General features: G+C 47.0%; 1 protein-coding gene across 1 annotated transcript in view; it reads left to right on the forward strand.

Annotated features, from left to right (window-relative positions):
• NCR3LG1 (natural killer cell cytotoxicity receptor 3 ligand 1) overlaps positions 1 to 20561 on the forward strand; it is a 69175-nt gene that overhangs the window by 16860 nt on the left and 31754 nt on the right. The window contains exons 4-5 of the mRNA XM_088458238.1: positions 6692 to 6799; positions 19328 to 19792. Of these exons, the coding sequence (XP_088314364.1) occupies positions 6692 to 6799; positions 19328 to 19792 (573 nt within the window). The remainder of the gene's footprint in view (positions 1 to 6691; positions 6800 to 19327; positions 19793 to 20561) is intronic.

Raw genomic sequence — 20561 nt, forward strand, 5'->3', positions numbered from 1 at the left:
GACAGGGGAGTTTTTTGCCTCCTACTCTGAATGCACTTCCCTGTGAGCACTAATCAAGGAGAATAGCCTTGCAGACACTTTTATTTTACCTGCGTCTGTAGTGTGATATTTCTGACTAACATCCACATGCAGGGACAGAACCTTCGCCCACCCCCACGTGATCGCAACCTACCCCCTACGTGACTGCACCCCCCCCTTTTCCCCAGCTTACACTTACCTGAGTTTTCAGTGCTCCCGTGATGTCCTCTGAGGCTCCGGGCAACTGGTCTCCAGGCTCCTGCACTGTGACCCCGGTCAGCTGTTCTATGCAGCAGCTGACCAGGGTCACAGTGTGGAGCCGAGAGACCAGCTGTCCGGCGCCCCAGAGGACATCACCGGAACGCTGTTCACTGGCCCTGGACTCAGGTAACTTTTTTTTTTTGCCAATTTTTTTTTTTCAGTGATCAGCTTGTGATCTATTTAGACCAGAGCAGAGCAGGTGTTGGGGAACCGGTGGAAACCCTGGATAACACCAGGGCTTCCCCTGGTATTTTTTCACATTTTATTTTTAATAAATCTCAGGCAGATCACATTTCCCATTACAATTATGGGAAATGCGATCTGTTTACTAAATATATGTGATAATTAGAGTTTGAAGTAGAATTTTATGAATTCTACTCTAATTGCCCTTTAGTAAATTCATGTGATACTAAAATAATGTGAAATGGGTGTGAAAACACCCTTTTTCACTTTATTTTAGTAAAAATAATGTTAATAAATAGGGCCCATAGTATCAGGTATACAATCGGGAAGCCCGACTGTCATATCCCGGCGAGGGTGAAATGCCGGGCATCTAGATGTAGACGCCTGACATTTCCCTGACGCTGGGAGACCGGCGCCCGGCATCCCGATCGAAGGGATGCCGGGCGCCGCGAGCGGACAGCCGCGCTGGGGGGAGGGTTGGTTTAGGGCACTCGGTGGGGACTTAGTGCTAGGCGCCCCCTCGGGAGGGTTAGGGTTAGGCAGCGGGGAAGGGGTGGTTAGGGTTAGGCACTTAGAGGGGGGATTAGGGTTAGGCACTTGGGGGGGAGGTTAGGGTTAGGCACCACTAAGGAGGGTTAGGGTTAGGGGGGTTAGGTTAGGTTAGTTAGTACTTACCTATCCACGATCGGGATTTCCAGCGCTGTCGGGCTTCCGCTGCTGGGAACTCTGCTGTTGTCGGCCATGCGGCCGGCGGTATTTCATACCGATTCCTAGTATCATGCTCATAATATAACATCAAGAAGAAATACAGGTGCACAACTCCAAATTAACTGATTATATATAAAATTATAAATAAATACATTTTGCAGTAAATACTATAGAGGTATTTGGCATAATCTTGGCCAAGCTTATGGGCCTGCCCACCATATCCGGGTAACCTCTTGTAGGGCAGGTCCCTAACATACTAAGGCTCAAATCCAGAGCGCAGGACACTCCCAAACTAGCCCAGCCAATCCACCCCAAAGCACCGCTCTAATAAGAAATGTATTTATTTATATATTTATATTTATTTATATATAATCAGTTAATTTGGAGTTGTGCACCTGTATTTCTTCTTTGTGTATATATCAATGGTCTCCACCGGTAGCACCTCCAATTATATATATATGTCCAGAATGTGCAGTCTGAGATCTATTTTCTTCATAATATAGCATGTATGGTACGGAATAGAATTGATGGTAATATGATGTTGGCTATATTTCACAGTTATTATACGACAGAATATAGTGGAAACAAGATTTGTTATGGACATATAAAACTAACTAGTAACAAACACGCTTATATATGTTAAAGTATAACTGGTGATTCAGCATTCTGTGCAGGATCATGCTCTAATTAACATCAGTTATCACGCATGCAAGCACTGAGTTCTGTACACGGGTGCTTCTGTAAAGTTGCTTAAATATTTTAGGGCCTGATTTGGCAAGGATTGCTATTGCAATCGCAAACGCAGATGGGCGTTTATAGGGTAATACAAGTGCGAATGCTGCACTGCTATCACAAAGACCACACAGAGCAATCGCAGAATGATTGACAGGCAGAAAGTGTTTGGAGGTGCTGACGGTGGGGTGGTTGGTGAAACACAGGTGTGTCAGTGTGTTGGAACGCTGTTACATTTGCGTGCATAAATTAGCCCCTGCGACGGCATACACAGCTTGAGTGCTCACTGCGTACAGGATAGTTATCAATTTATAAGACCTGCCGTAATTGTGCGAGAGGCTCCGATGTACTTCGATGTTATCAATGTTTTGGATGGATTGCAAGGTATTATGGATGTGCGAGAGGGGGAGTGGGCGTCTGCATGTTGTCCGTGCGAGTGCTTTTATTAGCATACTTTCGCAGCAGACCTGCGTGCACGATTGCAGCCGCGATCTCATCGGCGATCCTTGCTGAATCAGGCCCTTAGAGCTCAATCTCTGTCACCCTTTAGATCAGCTAAAGTATCCAAAAACAGTATTCTTACATCCACTTTATCTAGAACTGCCACCACTCTTATCCAGGATAGGGAGAACCTAATGTAACTTACTCATAAGACCTCCATTGGTTTATTGCTGATTAATCCCTTAAACAACCTTACTTAACTTAACTAATAAATAAGGAGAGGGACACAATAACAGCTTGGCTAAAAGGTCACAGCTTTTATTTACCAATTAATTAATTCACCTAACCGTGGTGGCCAGGAGACGCTGCATCCTCAGTTCCAGCCTTCTAGATGGAGACATACACGGGGAATGACTGAAACGTCCCCCATAAAGACGCACTTACGCTGCGAAGGACTCGCCTCCCTCCTCGGCCTAGTCCGAACGCTTCCGTATAAAAACGCCCGGTTCCCCCCGCACAGAGAAGGACAAACTCGCCATATACATCGAGGGTCAATGCCCTCACAGCGCTCTCTTGCGCCACAATAAAGCCACTGAGATGCAGCGTTCTCCCGCCATGCTGTGCCTTCCCTGAATAAGGAATAAAAAGTTAGCATAACAAACCAAAGCAGCAAAATTTTTGGGCGGGAGGGTGGGCTCCAGAAAGGACAAAGGGCTCTATTTACTACAATTTGCATTAAAATGCAGATTGTTGTGTGATATTTCCGACTGAATTCGTATTGCGAATTCAGGAAGTATCACAGGGAAAAATTCAAAATCCCTTGCAGGGACAGAGCTTACGATAAAGTGCTGGCCCTGTGGATCCCCTCTGCAGCCTTATCACTGTATTTCTTGCAAAAAATACAGTGACAAGGTTCTGTGCATGCGCCGGCTGCCGCTACCCCCATCCCTGCGACCCCCCCTCGCTGTCGCCCCCTGTGACCCCCCCTTACTTTTACTTACCTCCGGTCAGGTCATCGCTGCTCCGGTGATGTCCTCCCTCTGGAGCTCCGGTCAGCTGGTCTTCCATCCTGCACTGTGACCCGGTCATCTGTTTAATGCAGCAGCTGACCAGGGTCACAGTGCAGGAGCCGGGAGACCAGCTGACCAGAGTGAGGACATCACCAGAGCAACGACCTCCGGCCCTGGACTCAGACTCAGGTAAGTTTTTTTTTTTTTTTTTTTTCTTTTAGCAGTCATAAGCTTGTGGATCACACAGCTGATCACAGGGGCCAGCTCTGGGCTCTGCTCTGCCTGTTAGAGAAGATCAGGAGTCCGGTAACCGGGGGAAAGCCTGGATATTATCCTGGCGTTATTATCACAGGGCTTCCCCTGGTATTTTTTCACATTTTATTTTTAGTAAATCTTAGGCAGATCGCATTTACGATTACAATTATGGAAAATGCGTTCTGATTACTAAAAATATGTGATAATTAGGGCTTGGAGTAGAATTTTACGAATTCTTCTCCAATTGCCCTTTAGTAAATTTAAATAAATAGAGCCCTCTTCAAACACACCGACAATTCATGTAGGTCACATATTCTGGAAGATGCCTGTTTGTGTAGGAATATTAACAACGTCATCATCATACAACAGTGGTTCAAGTAGACACATACCCCCTGTGTAACTCCTGCCCCCTGTGTCTCTCAGCCACACCATCATCTCCCCCATGTGTCTCTAAGCTACACCATCATCTGCCACCTGCATCTCTTAGCCACACCATCTCCTTCCTGCATCTCTCAGCCACATCATTATCTCCCCCATGTTGTCTCTCACCACACCATCATCTGCCACCTGCGTCTCTCAGCCACACCATCATCTCCCCCTGCTTCTCTCAGCCACACCATCATCTCCTCCCTGTGTCTCTCAGCCACAGCATCATCTGCCACCTGCGTCCCTCAGCCACACCATTATCTGCCACCTGCGTCCCTCAGCCACACCATCATCTGCCACCTGTCTCTCAGCCACACCATCATCTACTCCCTGCATCTCTATGCCACAGCATCATCTGCCACCTGCATCTCTCAGCCACATCATTATCTCCACCCTGTGTCATCTCTCAGCCACACTATCATCTCCCCCCTGCATCTGTCAGCCACACCATCATCTCCTCCCTGAGTCATCTCTCAGCCACACCATCATCTCCCCCCATGTCATCTCTCAGCACACCATCATTTCCTCCCTGTGGCTGCATCTGTTAGCCACACCATCATCTCCCCTGAATCATCTCTCAGCACACCATTGCCTCCCCCTGTGTCATCTCTCAGCCACACCATCACCTCCCCTGTGTTGTCTCTCAGCAACACCATCTCCCCCTGTGTAATCTCTCAGCACATCATCTCCCCCTGTGTCATCTCTCTGCACACCATCATCTCCCCCTGCATCATCTCTCAGCACACCATCAGCTCCCCCTGCGTCATATCTCAGCACACCATCACCTCCCCACTGTGTCATCTCTTAGCACACCATCATCTCCTTCCTGCATTGTTTCTCAGCACATCATCACCTCCCCACCACATCTCTCAGTACACCATCACCTCCCCCCTGCATCGTCTCTCAGCACACTATCATCTGCCACCTGTGTCTCTCAGCCACGCCATCATCTCTCCCCTGCGTCTCTCAGCCACACCATCATCTCCTCCCTGCATCTCTCAGCGACAGCATCATCTGCCACCTGCGTCTCTCAGCCACACCATCATCTCCCCCATGTCATCTCTCAGCACACCATCATTTCCTCCATGTGACTGCATCTGTTAGCCACACCATCATCTCCCCTGCATCATCTCTCAGCACACCATTGCCTCCCCCTGTGTCATCTCTCAGCCACAACATCACCTCCCCCTGTGTTGTCTCTTAGCAACACCATCTCCCCCTGAATCTATCAGCCACACCAGCATCTCCCTCTGCGTCTCTCAGCCACACCATCATCTCCCCTCTGTGTTGTCTCTCAGCACACCATCATCTCCACCCCTGCATTGTCTATCAGTACACCATCACCCTCCCCTTACATTGTCTCTCAGCACACCATCATCTCCCTGTGTCATCTCTCTGCACACCATCATCTCCCCCTGCGTCACATCTCAGCACACCATCACCTCCCCCTGCGTCATATCTCAGCACACAATCACCTCCCCACAGCATCATCTCTCAGCACACCATCATCTCCCCCAGCGTCATATCTCAGCACACAATCACCTACCCACAGCATCATCTCTCAGCACACCATCACCTCCCCACTCTGTCATCTCTTAGCACACCATCATCTCCTCCCTGTGTCATCTCTTAGCACACCATCACCTCCCCACCACGACATCTGTCAGTACATCGTCATCTCCCCCCTGCATCATCTCTCAGCACACCATCATCTCCCCCCCTGCATCATCTCCCCCTTTATTCTATGTCTCTGTGTGTGTCCCCCCTTTATTCTATGCCTCTCTGTGTGTCTCCCCCTTCATTCTATGCCTCCCTGTGTGTCCCTTCCCCTCCCCCTTCATTCTATATCTCCCTGTGTGTCTCTCCCCCCCCCCTTCAACCGGGTGCTGATGGGTATGGTGAAGCTAGGCAGGAAGCTGAAGCTCAGGAAGTGTGATGCTGGCATCATGGTCGTGCTACCAGCAGCAGCCCTAACAAAGTGGGAGCTGCTGCTGCAGTAACACCACCGTGCAGCATGGGCCTTGCCCAGCGACGCAATGGTGGTCGACGGGTGGCTGCAGCACAATGGTAGTGGGTGGGCAATGCGCGTACGATGCCCTGGCCATCGGCAACCCCCTCTGCTGGGCCTGCCACAGCGCCCAGGCCACGTGCCCTGCTAGCCCCACTTTAGTTACGCTGCTGGGTGGAGCTAATTATTTCACTTGTGATTCCATGAGGACACCTGGAAAACATGTTAGGGGTCCTGAGGGCCGAGTTTGAGAACCTGTGCATGTTAACCTATTAAACTTCTTGGTAAAGACTTGAGATAATATTTCATAAATACAGTACACAATATAGATGAGCGAATGGGAGCAACATTGAGTGTAATTCACAGGGTAGTGACATTGAGAATATGACTTGGATTTTTATTGTGAACTCCGCCCTGTGACTAATAGCTCCCCTGTTCCAGCAACAGAAACTAGAATAGACAAAACTAGTATAAATAGATATTATTTTCTGCCTTCTATCAAATATTTAACATCATTTCTGAAAATTACAGCATCTTATTGATGAACTAATTGGATATTAAAGAACTATTTGTTTGCTATTGAAATTTGCACAGGAAACTTTACTTTGTAACTAATAACTGAAGTGTAATTTGACTTATCTGATTACAGAACGTGAAGATTACACTGGCGCAATTGTTGGAGCTGTGATTGGGACACTTCTCTCTACGTTACTAATAGTCTCAGCCGTTGTTTTTTACTATAAACGATTCAAGAAAGGTGAGTACTATAAAACGCGCTCTTCCGCCATCAATACTGCGTTCTTTAGCTTCATCTTCAGGCCACGGACTCCGACACATAGTAATAAACAGACTAATTAACAGGCCTCCTAAGGGAATGGCTCTTATAGCTGGTTATATGGATAGAATTTGGGGAATAGTCTGTTGGACTAGACTACAAATAAATAAGTATATTTATCATAACAGAGTAATAAGTGATGCAATCTAACCAACTATAAATTAGGGATTAAAGTGAACTAATGTTAAACGCACACGGCGTACGACGGGTCCAAATTACTAGTCATTAAATATTAACTGACAGACATTCTCACTTATTCTTAACTGCCTGCCTGACACTAAACGCTAATAAATTAACTGACTATGGGCTGGATGTACTAAGCATCGCATCCCCGATGCCGTACATACCGCCAATTATCGGGTACATACCACCAATTATCGGGTACATACCGCCAATTATCGGGTACAACCCGGCTATAATATCGCTGGTATGTACCTAGAAAATCGCAAAGGACAGCTTTCCCGGTATAATCTGTTCTTTGCGTTAGAGGGACTTCCGGTTTTATGACCCACAAGTCCCTCTGGTGTCTTTATGCGCATGTGCATATGAGAAATGCGGTAAACCCCCCCCCGAAAACAGCATTTTCGGGGGTTTACCCTAATTTTTGAGCTTAGTACATCCCACCCTATCTGACTAATTACTACTAACTAACCACATTAAGGGCCTGACTCAGAGCCACTTGTAAGCGGCAGCTCGTTCGCTCCGAGCGATGTTTGCCCAACTGCGCATGCGTACGGATCGTTATACGCATGCGCGAACCAGTCAGTGCGGCCGAAATTCATGTGCTCGCAAAATAGCGAATGCCTGATAATTTGAGTGACAGAATGAGGCGTATGTGGCTGGTAACAGGTGAAGGTGCTTGAAAACGGGGAGTGGAGATCCGAACGCAGGCGTGCTTAAAGGTCAAAACGGGCGTTTTATGGGTTTGCATAATTAATACAGCAGCGTCATTGACCACGTCACTGGGTTATTTTATAGTCAGAACTGCTCGCAAAATTGCGGTAGCAAAAACCAGCCCCAAGAATAGCGAGCAGCTCATACCCTGTTCGATGTACTCGATTAACCTAATAAATAGCGGACATGACGTAGAATGCGAGCGGCCAGGGGGCGTAGTTTCCAAAAAAACGACCGCAAGTATCGTACGCTCGTTCAGACCTAGAGGCGTGAACAGACCGCAAACAGCGAACGGTTCATTTGAATAGCCACCCCTATTTTCTGGACGAGCGAGCGCAAATAGCGTCCGGCTCTGAATCAGGCCCTAAGTTATTACTCTGGCTCTATAGCAAATCTCTGCCAGTCCCTACATTATAATTACCGCTTACTTGACTGACTATACTGTATGAACTACAACTGACTGACTCTATGCATTTTAACTGACTATATGAATAGTTACACCTGACTATAGGGGAGATGTACTAAGCCTTGAAAAATGATAAAGTGGAGAGTGAACTACCAACCAGTCAGCTCCTAACTGCCATTTTTCAAACACAGCCTGTAAAAGTGGCAGTTAGGAGCTGTTTGGTTGGTACTTTATCACTCTCCACTTTATCACTTTTCAAGGCTTAGTACATCTCCCCGTATATGATCAAATATCTGACTGACTATATGAATAAATACAGCTAATCATCCTTGACTATTCTCCCGGAACCTGTGGGAGGATCGGGTAGCCCCCGCACTGCCGGAATAGTAGGCACTCCTCTCGCATCCTGCCCACTTCCTAGTGAAGTGGACAGAATAATACCGGGATTCCGCGAGGAGGGGCGGGGCCTAATGACATGACTCTATGATAATTGCATAATTTGGCCCCGTCCCCTATTCAAATATGTGCAATTCGCTGCGTTGCCTCAAGGTGTTGGGGCCTAATGACACAAGTAGTCCGGCCTCGCCCTCATCACTGCCCCCCTGCATCTCTTATGTGGGCTTCTCCCAGAGAGGAAATTACTAAATTAGGCAAGTATGGCGCTAATTGACTGATGACTTCCATTCTTCCGAGTAGCTGTCTCCTTGTTATGCTCTGTCTACCACCAGTGACCTCCTGCGTCCTTCCTCTGCACAGGGGTGTATCTAGTGATCCAAGCGCTCCTGGCAATATAAAGGACTGGCGCCCTCCCCCCCATGCAGTGCTCCCAATAGTAATCCCCCCTATGCTGCATTACCCCCAGTAGTAGCCCCTCGATTAATAGCCCCTATACAGTGCCCCCAGTAGTAGCCCCACCTATACAGTGCCCCCAGTAGTAGCCCCACCTATACAGTGCCCCCAGTTCTAGTGCCCCCCAGTAGTAGCACCCCCTATACAGTGCCCCCAGTTCAAGTCCCCCCATACAGTGCCCCCCAGTAGTAGTCCCCCCCTATACAGTGCCCCCAGTAGTAGTCCTCCCATACAGTGCCCCCCAGCAGTAGTCCCCCCCTATACAGTGCCCCCAGTAGTGTCCACCCTATACAGTGCCCCCAGTAGTGGCCACCCCCCTAAATTACCCCCAGTATTGGCCACCCTTATACAGTGCCCCCAGTAGTGGCCACCCACCCCCTAACTTGCCCACAGTAGTGGCCACTACTATACAGTGCCCCCCAGTAGCGGGAACCCCCCCATAAAGTCCCCCCAGTAGCGGCCACCCCCTATTTCAGTGCCTCCCCCCCCTGTAGTGCCAGGCTTACACACACAAACAAAGAACAAAAAAAAATTCAACTTACCTGATCGCCGCTGTCCGCTCTGAGTCCCGGCCCGCTCTGCTCCTGGATGGGAGAGATGTCATGACGTATGACGTCTCCCCCATCACATGCTGCGGGGGGAGCCGGCACACGGAGCTCATTAGTGAGCTCCAGCCGGCTCCCTCCGCGGACGACGCAGCAGCTGTCTGACTCTCATTAGCTGACTGCTATTACAAACACACAGCCGCCGCTGGCGGATGTGTGTTTGTAAACTGTGTAGGGCAGACCGCTATCATTGCCGTCTGCCCTACACTTGTGGGGCCGGGGGACTTGTCCACCCCTTGGCTACTGGTGGCACTGCCGGGCGGCGCCCCCCCTTTGGTCGGCGCCCCTGGCGAGTGCCATCCTGGCCAATGGGTAGATACGCCGAAGCCTCTGCACTATCCTCTATCTATCTTTTCTGTGGTTTCGGTGTGATTGTCCGGCAGAGGTACATGCCAGAACTTGTTACTTGTTTCTGTTACTTCCTGGTATGTAGGTGTTCAGTACATAGTTATGTTGTTGTTGCATGCTGTTATCTAGTAAACTATCACACACTGTTGTTCCAATCTGAGGGCCTGATTCAGCAAGGAACGCAAAGGAGAGAACGCACGCACCCATCCGCTGCGAGAATATGCTAATCAATGCATACGCACAACATGCAGACGTCCTGCGGCATATTAAGCCGCCCATCTCCCTTTACTTGAAGTCTGATCAGTACGCAAGATAACGTAAACATCGGTAACATCGAGAACCATCGGACCCATTAGCATATTAGTGGTTGACCTGACCTGCCGCAGGATATTGGCTGCTTCCTGTGTAGAGCTCAGGATATGGCTGCATATATACCGCCGCACTGCCTTAATTATGCACGCCCCTGTAACGGCGTTGCAACGCACTGGCACACCTGTGTTTGCCCGACCACCAACCCGTCTCCACCCTCAAACGGCACTTCCTGTCAATCACTCTGCCTTGGGTCTGCGTAGCCTCTGCTCACGCAGTTCCCATCGCAGTTGGTAGTTCGCGCACGCGCATTGCGATGCATACGCATGTGCAGTGCGGAAACATCGGCTGAGTGCGTGTGTTCTCTCCTTTGCGTTCCTTGCTGAATCAGACCCTGAGTATGGTGTCATATATACAAACATCCTCTCACACATGTAACACTGGCGACAAGGATTAAAGCAAGTCTTATTGTATCGCTTCCAGAAGCTATGGATGGCAGTCACAGAAGCTTACAGATGCATCTGAAAGACAGTGAAGGCGCCCATACACGGTGCGATATAGCAGCCGATCCGACGGATTGGTACGATATTGCTGCTATATCGTACCGTGTGTGGGCGTGACAACGGTCAGAGCGCGCTCCCGTAGGGTCGTACATCGGACCCCCAGATCTTCCTGCATGTACAGTTGATCTGGGGATACGATGTGCGATCCCATGCAGCGCTATGCGGGTGGGGGAGGGGGGTGCTGGCATATCGGGCGGTCTGCCACCCGATCGCACCATGTGTGGGGACCGCCTGATATGTCGGACGTCGGATCCCCCGTTGCGTCGGAAGGTGCATATCGCACCGTGTATGGGCGGCTTGAAAGTCGCTTAGTGCTTAGTGCATTCAGCAGTACAGTGATACTGAGCCTGTGAAGGAGCATACTGAGGGCTGCGATTTCAGATCAATAAGAGAATAAGGGGTCTATGTACTAAGCAGTGATAAGAGACAGAGTGAAAAGTGATAAGTCTGTGATAAGGTGCCAGCCAATCAGCTCCCAACTGTCATTTTTCAAACACAGCCTGTGAGATGACAGTTGGGAGCTGATTGGCTGGCACCTTATAACTTATCACTTTTCACTCTGTCTCTTATCACTGCTTAGTACATAGACCCCTCAGTTACAGTAAGGAGAAGGCAGCATTTATTGGATCTATATCCAGTTTTTACAGTGATACTGAGGGGTCTATTTACTAAGCAGTGTTAGATGACGGAGTGAAAAGTGTTAAGTAAGTGATAAGGTGCCAGCCAATCAGCTCCCAACTGTCATTTTTCAAACACAGCCTGTGAGATGACAGTTGGGAGCTGATTGGCTGGCACCTTATCACTTACTTATCACTTTTCACTCTGTCTCCTAACACTGCTTAGTAAATAGACCCCTGAGGACTCTTCCCATACTTGCCTACCTCTTATTCTTCCTCCCCGGGCTTCTCCCAGGGAGGAGAAGCAGGTGGGTTGTGATGGGGGCGGGACCTGACAATTTGCATAATTAAGCCCCACCCCCTTCGTGGGGACCCGCAATCGCTGCGTAAATCTCCCCATTCTGACCACTTCACTAGGAAGTGGGCGGGATGTGGGAGATATGCCTACTCTACAAGGGGCGCGGGGGGGTTACCCGAAAAATCGGGAGCTTCCCGCGATTTCCGGGAGAGTAGGCATGTATGAACAAAATATGGACCTCATTCAGAGCCGCTCGCTATTTGCGGTCGTTCGGTTTAAAAAAAGGGGTGGCTATTCAAATGAACCGTTCGCACTTTGTGGTCTGTTCACGCCTCTAAGACTGAACGAGCGAGCAAAACTTGCGGTAGAAATTTTGAAAAATACGCCCCCTTGCCGCTCGCACCATACGTCATGTCCGCTATTTATTAGATTAATCGAGTACATCGTACAGCGTATGAACTGCTCGCTATTCTTGTGGTTGCTTTTTTTCAATCGCTATTTTGCGAGCAGTTCTGACTTTAAAAAAACCAAGTGACGTGGTCAATGACGCTGCTGTTTTAATTATGCACTCCCTTAAAACGCCCGTTTTGACCTTTAAGCACGCCTGCGTTCTGATCTCCACTCCCCGTTTTCAAGCACCTTCCCCTGTTACCACCCACATACGCCTCCTCCTGTCACTCAAAGTAGCAGGCATTCGCTATTTAGCGAACAAACGATTTTCGGCCGCACTGACTGGTTCGCGCATGTGTATTACAAACCGTACGCATGCGCAGTTGTGCGAACATCGCTCAGTGCAAACGAGCGGCCGCTTACGAGCGGCTCTGAATCAGGCCCTATGTGCTTGAATTAAGGGAATTATCAGAGCACTGCTGCCAATGTTGAGCGGGACTCGCAGACGCCCTTAGAGACCAAATAGTATGTGGAATGAAGCATTCAAAAAAGACTGCTGTCCATTCAGTTCATTCTAGTCAGGGCCTTGTCCTTAGCTGTTTCCGTGGAAACAGTGAACTACCGCAGAAATGCCTGGAGTGCGCCACACATAAAATAATTTTGGAATGATTCTGGACTGAGATGTGGACTCTAAGGGATACATACGATATGTCGATAGTAATGCTAATGACAGTCAAAATGACGACAGCATTATGTTGTCGGGAGAATGTCAACAGAGTTGTAATGTGAGTTAAAGCAGGAAGAGGGAAAAGCAAGGGCAATAGCAATAGCAAAGCAAGAGTGGATGAGGTTGAGCATGTAGAGGCCCTCTACTAAAGGGCTGTGTCATATTGGGTAAGAGGCTATAGCAGTGGTTCCCAAACTTTTTTGAATCAGGGCGCCGTAGAGTATCAGCATTGTTTTCACGGCACCCTTAAACCAAAAGTTTGTTACTGAAAAATGCAGAAAATAATGTAGTAATGGGCTTTGAGAGAGTGTTTAGAGGTTGGGGGACAGGCTGGGATGGCAGGGAAGGGACATCCATAAGTGGGGAACAGCACATCTCAAGTTCAGGAGGTTCGAATGAGAGGTGATTATCTTAGAGAGGTAAGGTGTAGGTCAGAGGGAGAATGGAGAGGTCCGGCTGAAGTGCATCATGTGATGAGCTCAGTGCAGGGGCAGAACTTAAGCCACGATGCCTTAAGGCAAGACCCACCCCACAAAGAGCCCTCCTTGCTATTGCTTAGTGGTAGGAGGAAGAGCTGCACGAATACAGAGAGGTGCACAGGAGCACACAGAGAGATTATGAAACATAGTCAGCGGCATAGACCCAATCCAGCTCTCTGGAGACTGCACTCCTCCCCCTCCCCACCTGTTGCAGCCCCTCCACACACCGGACACCAAGAGGCAAATGTAGCAACCGGGAGCTCCATCTTTGGGTCAGTGATATATGAACGGGAACTGCTGAAAACAAAACTGTGTTACCCCTGCACTCAGTGCGGCTTGTAGAGGAGCTAGATGAGTGAGGGGAAGGCCACATAGGACAGGGGTCTTCAACCTTGGCCCTCCGGCTGCTGTGGAACTACACATCCCAGCATGCACTGCCACCTTTTTGATATAGAAGCATGATAAAACTATGGCAGTGCATGCTGGGATGTGTAGTTCCACAGCAGCTGGAGGGCCAAGGTTGAAGACCCCTCACATAGGAGGAGTCAGTAATAGTAGCAGTAGTAGTCACGTAGGGAGATGGTGTAAGAATGGACAATGGTTTTGCTAACGTCATGTGTGAGAGTCTGCTGTGACTGACTCTGCATGTGTGAGACCCTGCTGTGAGTGTGACTCTGCATATGTGAGAATCTGCTGGGAGTGTGACTACATGTATGAGAACCTGCTGTGAGTGTGACTCTGCATATGTGAGAGTCTGCTGGGAGTGTCACTGCATGTGTGAGACCCTGCTGTGAGTGTGACTCGGCATAAGTAAGAGCCTGCTGTGAGTGTGATCATGCTTGTGTGAGACCCTGCTCTGAGTGTGACTCTGCATGTGGGAGAGCCTGCTGTGAGTGTCACCCTGCTGTGAGTGTGACTCTGCATAAGTAAGAGCCTGATGTGAGTGTGATCATTTCTTGTGTGAGACCATGCTGTGAGTGTGACTCTTGTTTCTTTTGCAAGAGTGTATTTGAATAAGTGTTACATAAATATTTATTTGGTTACTCACTCTAAACCAGATATTGTTCCAGTAGATCCAAGGCATAAAAAATAAAATCCGAAAAAAACACACAATAGTGTAATAATATCAAACAAAGGCACAACACCCCAGGGATGTGTACACGTAGTTAAGAAGGCAGTGTGTATGGGTCGTCTCTCAGCTTCAGGTAACCAAAACGCCGTAGGTATCACTTGGACGTGAGTGGATAATATGCTGTGTGCTGTGTGCAATCCTTACATGTATGCTTACTTGTATCTGGAAAGCATATGCACATAAAGGTTTTCTTATCTTCTATACCATCGACTCAGAGGTCTTCATATAATGGAAGATACTCTCCTGTGGGTGTGAACTAGGGGTGTGCACCGGCCACTTTACGTGTTTTGTGTTTTGGTTTTGGATCTGGATCTTTCTTCGTGTTTTGGATCTGGATTGGTTTTGCCAAAACCACCCTTCCGTGTTTTGGGTTCTGGGTTTTGTGTTTTGGATCTGTATTTTTTTGAAAAAAAGCATAAAAACAGCTAAAATCACAGAATTTGTGGGTTTTTCTGCTCCTATGCTATTATTAACCTCAATAACCTTCATTTCCACTCATTTCCAGTCTATTCTGAACACCTCACAATATTGTTTTTATGGCCAAAAGGTTGCACCGAGGTAGCTGGATGACTATGCTAAGCGACACGAGTGGGCGGCACAAACACGTGGCCCATCTAGGAGTGACACTGCAGTGGCAGACAGGATGGCAGTTTGAAAAACTAGGCCCAAAACAGTACAATACTGCAAAGAAAAAAAAGAGGTGCAAGATGGAATTGTCCTTGGGCCCTCCCACCCACCCTTATGCTGTATAAATAGGACATGCACACTTTAACAAACCAATCATTTCAGCGCCAGGGTCTGCCACATGACTGTGGCTGAAATTATTGGTTCGTTTGGGCCCCCACAAAACAAGCTGGCAGTTAATGTGTCCCTGCAAAAACTGGCTCTACGGAGGCAAGATGTCGTCCTCATCCTCCTCATCCACCGATTCCTTGGATAAAACAGGAAAAAGGGATTTAGGTGTCCCTGGACTGCTTACAGTCTTACCCAAAGTTTCTGAACTTGACAGTAACTTTTTATGAATGCGCTGCAGGTGACGTATAAGGGAGGATGTTCCTAGGTGGTTAACGTCCCTACCCCTACTTATTTCACCTTTACATATGGTACATATGGCAAGACAGTTGTTGTCCGGATTTGGATAGAAATATTGCCAGACCAAAGAGGTGGAATGTTTGGTCTTCTGCCCAGGCATGACCGTGATGGGCTTTTTCATCTCACGGACAACAACTGTCTCCCCCGGAGCCTGATTTAAACAAACCACATCACCATCAGAATCCTCCTCGCCAACTTCCTCCTCAGCGCCAGCTACACCAGTATCCTCATCCTATTGTACTTCAACAGTGACATCTTCAATTTGCATATCAGCAAGTGGACTGTGGGTGCTCCTTTCAGCACTTGCAGGGGGCGTGCAAATGGTGGAAAGAGCCACCTCTTCCCGTCCAGTGCTGGGAAGGTCAGGCATCGCAACCACCACCACACTTGGACTCTCCTTGGGGATTTGTGATATCGTCTTAGAACGCACAGTTCTTCGCTGTGCTTTTGCCAGCTTAACTCGTTTGATTTTTTTAGTGGGAGGAGGGCTTCCATCGTCATGTGAAGCTGAACCACTAGTCATGAACATAGGGAAAGACCTTAGCCATTCCTTGCCACTCCGTGTCGTAAATGGCATATTGGCAAGTTTACGTTTCTCTTCAGATGATTTAAATGTTTTTTTCAAGGTCATTTTCCTGAACTTTGTCATTTGGGATTGTATGTGCCCTCTACTATGACATTGGGCATCGGCCTTGGCAGACGACGTTGATGGCATGTTATCGTCTATGTCATGACTAGTGGCAGCAGCTTCAGCACTAGGAGGAAGTGGTTCTTGATCTTTCCCTATTTTATTTTTATCTGAGAAAGTTTGGTCCTCCATTTATGTTATATTGATATATACGTGCGGCTAAGGCGCACACAAACACAGAAAATATTTTTTTATTTTTGTTGGAGACTAGTGCACTTTGTGGGTTACACCACCCTTTAAGAAATGAGCCAGCCGGCCCTTTACTTATGGGACACAGGCGCACGCTTGGCGCTGCTCCTTTGTTGATGCACGTGTAGCTACAGCCCACACAATTCACAGACACAGAAAATATTTTTTTATTTTGTTTGGAGCGCCCTTTGGGGGTTACAGCACCCTTTAGCGGTCAATCCAGCTGGCCCTTTATTTATGGGACACAGGTGCACGCTTGGCACTACTTTGTTGATGCACGTGCAGCTAATGCGCACACAATTCACAAACACAAAAAAATATATTTTTTTATTTTGTTTGGAGTGCCCTTTGGGGGTTACAGCACCCTTTAGCGGTGAATCCAGCCGGCCCTTTATTTATGGGACACAGACGCACGCTTGGCACTACTTTGTTGATGCACGTGCGGCTAATGCGCACACAATTCACAAACACAAAAAAATATATTTTTTTATTTTGTTTGGAGTGCCCTTTGGGGGTTACAGCACCCTTTAGCGGTCAATCCAGCCGGCCCTTTATTTATGGGACACAGGCGCACGCTTGGCACTACTTTGTTGATGCACGTGCAGCTACTGCGCACACAATTCACAAACACAAAAAAATATATTTTTTTATTTTGTTTGGAGTGCCCTTTGGGGGTTACAGCACCCTTTAACGGACAAGCCAGCCGGCCTTTTACTTATGAGACACAGGCGCACGCTTGGCGCTGCTCCTTTGTTGATGCACGTGCAGCCACAGTGCACACAATTCACAAACACAAAAAAAGTATAATTTTTTTTTGCACTTGGGGGGAGCACCCCTGATGGACAGAGCACCCCCTGGACAACACTACAGCACCCCTTTAGGACTGGGACACTGCACAGGACTTTGGAGTGGACACAGCCCCTATGGACAACTGACTGCACAACACAGTCCAGCCAGCCCCTATGGACTTTGAAGTAGTGGACACAGCCCCTATGGACAACAGCAGCACAGCACAGCACAACACTACACTACACAGCCCAGCCAGCCCTAACTCCCACCCTCCCTCTTCACTGTCCACAGCCGAGTGAGAAAATGGCGCCGACGTGGGTACCTTATATAGGATCCAAAACCCACGAGACCCGGAAGGTGGGATGATGACGTTTTGCCTCGATTTCAGATCCGAGTCAGGCGGGAAAAGTCGAGCCTGACTCGGATCGGCCTCGGATCGGGGGGGCTCGGGGGGGTTCGGATTTCAGAAATCCGAACCCGCTCACCCCTAGTGTGAACCAAAATAGAATTAAACAAAGCTACTGTATAATGCTGTGTGACATATAAACATAGGCTTTTATTAATAAAAAATGCAGAAATGCCCATACCAGCAAATGATGGAACTGTATTAGTCCCACTGCACTAATGAAGTCGGAACCCGGGTCAGTGAAAGGCAGGTGAGTAGTGTATGTTAATGTACCACACCAATACCTCAATGCATATCAGCACGCTGCAGTACCTTTTTCAAGATGAGTGTCTTTCTAAAATAATGGAAATAAATACATATACAGTATATACATAATAATATAATAAATATCATGTCAAATATATTGAAAAAGTAGGTATGGTCATTATAGACCATTATTTCCCATGTAGATGGGATTAATGCCATTAGAGAAACCCTAAACAAATTGAAAATGAATAAAGGCTTTTGTCATTTCCTGATTGATAGGATAACATTAATTTTAAAGAATAATTATTTTCATTTGGACGGCTCCTTTTACAAACAACTTGTTGGTACCGCCATGGGCACCAGATTTGTGCCCAGTTATGCGAACCTATTTATGTCTAGGTAAGAGGAATCCCATGTTTGGTCAGGGCATGGCTGGTGCATAAATCTGGTGCATTGGTGGCAGCACATATTTTATTTGTATGCAAGGAAGATTAGGGCAGTTTAAAGGATTTTTGTGATTATCTAAATGATAATACTCTTAACATAAAACTCATTTTTTTCTATCAAAATAGAAGTTAATTTCTTAGATTTGACAATCAACATTATCGAAGGGAGGATCATAAAGAGTAATTATACCAAACCAGCTGATTGTAACACCTATAATGATATATAAAAGCAACCATATACCCCAGTGGCTTAATAATATTCATAAGGTCCAGTTATTACGGTTATGATGCAATTGTTCGGAAGATGCTATATACATAAAACAAGCAAATAATAGTATAAAAATGTCTGTCAAAAAGGGTTATAAAAAAACTATTCTACAAAATACTTTGGAAGAGATTGGTAGTATTGATAGAAACCAACTACTAAATCCCAACAAAGAAGAGAACAGAACTGATAACAGTTCTACCTTTCAGTTAGCTTTCAACACACAATTCAATAAACATCATAAGAGAATGGAGGGTATCATCAGAAGAAATTGGGCTATTGTTCTAAAATATTAAATTCTCAATAAAATATTAAAGACTAATATGACCCATTCACACTGTTTTTCTAACTACGTGAACACATCCCTGGGGTGTTGTGCCTTTGTTTGATAGTATTGCACTATTGTGTGTTTTTTCTGATTTTATTTTTTGTGCGTTTGGATCATTTCATCAGAGTGAACTGGACATTCTCTATATGAACTTTGTCAGCTATCGGAACAATTCTTAGTGCAAGTGAGGTTGTTTTTTCTTTCTTGGCTCCTGATATTACTCTGCTTCTAAGGGACTGCTGACTGACTTTATTAGGGTCTAGGGATCTTTGTCATTGTTCATAGGGACTGTATGACTTTATTGTATGTAGGATATTGACTCCAAACATATGGCTGTGAAACTGCATAAATAAAAGTTATTACATGATATTTATTTTCCCGTAGATCCTCCCAGCCTTTCTGAGATTTCGGGGAATGAGGAGATTATTGACATGACCAGGACGACCCTCACATGTCAGATCATGAACTTCAGGCCCAATGACATTGAAATCTCTGTATGTCTGAGAAGAGGAGAGAAGAGGATTGTTATCCATTCCTGGAGATCCCGAGACCCCATTCCCTCAGCCCGCATGACAAGAGATGACAGTACTGGGGGAGGCCATGTGGTAATAGAAGTAGAGGAGCAGCAGGGACTGATTAATGGGGCTGCAAATCATGAGGAGAGACCCCTACGTCTAGAATTGATTCCTGTTATAAAGACCAGTAGACTTGGTACTTCCAGCTGTCAGTGTTCTATACATATAACTCCCAGCATTGCTGAAGATAATGAAGCTAAACTATCGGTACAGGTAGCGCACCCGGCTCTGAGGTCACCGGTCTCTGTATGGAGAACATTGAACATCATTGGAGGTAAGTCTCTTCCCAGATGCGGCACTTGTGGTTGATTTCCTGCAGTCCTTTGTTGACTTTTGGCTTAGACTTGTGGCATGAGCAGTTCAGTTTTGGCACGGATCTTCCCACCAAGTCGGGATCTCAGAACGAGGCAAAACGTCATTTTTCACAGACATCTGTGCTGAGAGGTCTGGGAAAGATGACATTTTGCCTAATTCTGAAACCCAAACTTGGCAGGATGGTCTGAACCAAAACCAAACCGCTTATCTGTAATTTTAACATTCACTACAAAGACACTACCATGTGATACCCCTGTACTTATGATGATATTTATTCTTAAGGATGCATACATCTGACCATCCGCCTTAAGGGAAAAAAGGAAAATGTTGCATGTATGGTATTTGAGTTATACATTCATATATACCGCCTACTATTCTATTTGTCACAGAGAAACACATGGCAAGTCATATATGGGTACAAGTTATAGATTCTACCTATAGCATGCACTTTTTCATATATGGAATAATTAAAGGATTGTCTTATGATGGACTTTGTGTGTGTGTGTATATATATATATATATATATATATATATAGCCATCACTCCGGCACTCACGGGTTCCACAAGTGACTGGGCCGGGTGCCCTCCACAGTCAGCCTCTAGCAATGGGGCAAACTGAACATATTGAACGCAAGGCGGCACTCCGTAATAAATGTATCCAAAAGCAGAAGATAGTTTTGCAACGTTTCAGCGCTTTATTCTGCGCTTTCGTCAAGCATACAAATCAT

This window comes from Taudactylus pleione, unplaced genomic scaffold (assembly GCF_031769625.1).
Source record: "Taudactylus pleione unplaced genomic scaffold, aTauple2 ptg000820l, whole genome shotgun sequence".
Lineage (NCBI taxonomy): Eukaryota > Metazoa > Chordata > Amphibia > Anura > Myobatrachidae > Taudactylus > Taudactylus pleione.